General features: G+C 32.2%; 1 protein-coding gene across 1 annotated transcript; it reads right to left on the reverse strand.

Annotated features, from left to right (window-relative positions):
• Positions 1-556: 556 nt before the first annotated feature.
• On the reverse strand, positions 557-2,602 carry LOC134713709 (heavy metal-binding protein HIP-like). The gene is made up of 2 exons (XM_063574999.1): positions 2,366-2,602; positions 557-1,053 (listed from the first exon to the last, which is right to left on the reverse strand). Exons 1-2 carry the CDS (start codon positions 2,562-2,564, stop codon positions 644-646), a joined length of 609 nt encoding a protein of 202 aa, XP_063431069.1. The 5' UTR covers positions 2,565-2,602; the 3' UTR covers positions 557-643.
• Positions 2,603-2,907: the final 305 nt, after the last annotated feature.

A 2,907-nucleotide genomic window follows, 5' to 3' on the forward strand; every position in this document is an offset into this window, starting at 1 on the left:
GGAGAAGTAAACCAACTCACGTATCTATCTCAGTATATAAGACCAATTAAGCATGCGGTTTGATGGTGTGGTTCATATGTGTTTCTCATTTCTCATTTTTTTTTGTATAGATAGTTGGTTTTCCTGTTTGAATTGTATAAAACTATATAGTCATTTTGAGTCTTCTATAGCTTTCTATTCGGTGTGTACCAAGGCTCCGTTTTGAAGACCGTACTTTGACCTATAATTGACAACTTTTTGTATATTATGACTTAAATATAAACTTGGTTTATTGGCATTTATAGTATATCTTCTTATTTATATGTTATATACACTTGTGATGGACGATAGAACATGCTTCACATTTGATTTTTTCAGCATTTAAGCCATGATACTACTAGACTATCAGGTCAATCAAAGGATTATAAACTTCAAGGCATATTCTCAAACGAATGAATATCCAAAAAAGTATTATATTAACTAAACAGACTACTATTTGGATTGATTCCTTCAACTGCTTCACATAGTCATAATAACTTTCAAATAATTGTTTTGCTTTGGTACATTAATTGGGTTAATAACTTAAAACTGGCGTAGTTATAGTCATTTGCAATTTATAATATCAATTTATTCAGAATAACAACTGAACCATATTTCTTTTGTCTTAGATGACATTTAGAAGGACGCCGGAAAATGTAGGAAATCCAGCAGCAGGGTTTGCTAAAAGATAATCTCCCGCGGTTTTATGCTGAACGTAGACGTCATCGCCAGTAGACAGTTGCACCAAGAAAGAGTTAGAACTACACTCATTATATCCGGTGTCGCCAGTCAATACTTTTCCAACAACTCTGGCGTTTACAATAAGCTCCAGGACAATGTAATGGTTTGTTGCTGCACATGCTGTTACGGAAAACTGGTACAGGCCACTTACAGGAGCGATAAAGTTTCCATGTACATTAAAGTAGGCGTTACCAAGGTTAAGCTTGACGCTGTCAAAAAGGATTATCTGGTTTTGGCTGGTGACGCTTTTGGTGAGCTCTGCCAAAAAGGCAACTGGTGCGTGTTTGAGTAAAGCTACAAAAGACAAAAAATAGGATCTTTTAAATGTTTAGCCCATGTTAAATAGCAATTATATTACTAGTATATGATATAAATTTAAGTATACTTTTTCCGGTCTTAACATTACCAATAATTATTACTCGAAAATTTCACACTTTTTTATTTAGATCTTATCATATTGACGTACACAATTCGTTTTGGCGGTCTAGACGTTTAAATCTTGAAATCAATGCATTTTTTTTGTACACAAGTCAATGCAAAAATCTTAATTTTTTATTTCATTACATGTATGTTTCTGATAATCACAATATGTAGACTTTTTTTTGAATTTGATGAATCAGAAAAACCTTTACAAGCACTAGCACGGAGTGCCCTGATAATTAGTTAGTAAAATTTATTTCATGAAATGCAGAATTCAGACAATTCTTAGCTTATTCCTATATTTTTGTAATACTATCATAAATTGTCTATGAATATTCCACTGTATAGATATAAAAAAAAAAAGGCATTATTGTCTCCAAATGACACAGAAATTATCACTTACTAGATAAGTATATGGCACCCTACGGCCTTCAGCAATGAGTTTAAAAGTCATCGCAAACGTTTAATAATCTTCATCAGGAACACGTCCTCACTGAAGCATTCATTTAAAATAAATTGCACCTTTGATTTTTCTGAACATATATTTACATACACGTAAACTAAATGATTATAGATATAGGAAGATGTGGTCAATGAAACAACTGTCCATCCAAATACCAATTTATAAAAGTAAACCATTATAGGTCAAGGTACGACCTTCAACACGGAGCCGTGGCTCACACCGAACAAGCAGCTATAACGTTCCCCAAAATTACTATTGTAAAACCATTCAAACGGAAAAAACAACTGGCTTATGTATATATATAAAAAAAACAAGAAACGAGAAACACGTATAAATTACATAAACTAACGACAACTACTGTACATCAGATTCCTGACTTAGGACAGGTGCAAACATTTGCAGCGGGATTAAACGTTTTAATGGTACCAAACCTTCTCTTTTTTTCTGAGACAATAGTATAACATCACATACATTCATAAGCTTATAATAATTATATAATTAGTAAATTAGAATATTAATGTTCCGTAAAACCAAATGAAATTTGCAAAAATTGTTCATCCGAATTATATCAATTAGTATAATATTCGAAATTTCTCGTAAATTCCGAATGAGATAATTTCGACTATATTGTAAGGTTACATTCTGTACAACAAAAGAAACATTTTTATCAAAATTAGAATTAACGATCATATGTAACGCTGACAAATAAATAAAAAGGCTCACCATTTTCTTTCTCCAGTGCTTCGACTCTTTGCGTCAGATTATTGATTTTGCTCTCTAGAGATTCAAAATTTTCTTCCATTAAAATTCTTTTTAAGAGTGTGTGTTTATACTCCGGTTCTTCTTTTAATACATAATTAGCAAAGCAGACTGCAGAACATTGCACAACAAACAGCCATATCACAACTTGAATACATGCCATGTTACACAAGTGGTCTGCTGTACGTTATAACGTGTCAAACTATAATTATACATGTACATGTATTTGCACACTTATAATACGTCGATAAGAGTCCAGTAGATTATTCTCGTAAGCTATATCTTGAAAAGTCAAAATATTAATTCGTATCAAATTGCCAGTTACAAAACTTGAAAATGACAGATATATATCCACAGTGTAGATACTATTCTGTACGCTATCCGGAAGTCGCGATTTTCGAAGCGAGAACTTTTTGGATCACATTCTAAATTTGTTGGATATACTATATTAAACGGTAGGATGTTCATATGTACATTGCTTAATGATTAATTCAGCTGACATCGAT

Source organism: Mytilus trossulus, chromosome 4 (genome assembly GCF_036588685.1).
Source record: "Mytilus trossulus isolate FHL-02 chromosome 4, PNRI_Mtr1.1.1.hap1, whole genome shotgun sequence".
In the NCBI taxonomy this organism is placed as follows: Eukaryota; Metazoa; Mollusca; class Bivalvia; order Mytilida; family Mytilidae; genus Mytilus; species Mytilus trossulus.

What these genes read in the sequence shown, in the direction of transcription:
- LOC134713709 (XM_063574999.1), bottom strand. Translation starts at nt 2,564, where the DNA reads ATGGCATGTATTCAAGTTGTGATATGGCTGTTTGTTGTGCAATGTTCT. An exon ending in AGCACTGGAGAAAGAAAATG is followed by an intron (nt 1,054 to 2,365) that starts GTGAGCCTTTTT and finishes TGTCTTTTGTAG; the next exon opens with CTTTACTCAAACACGCACCA.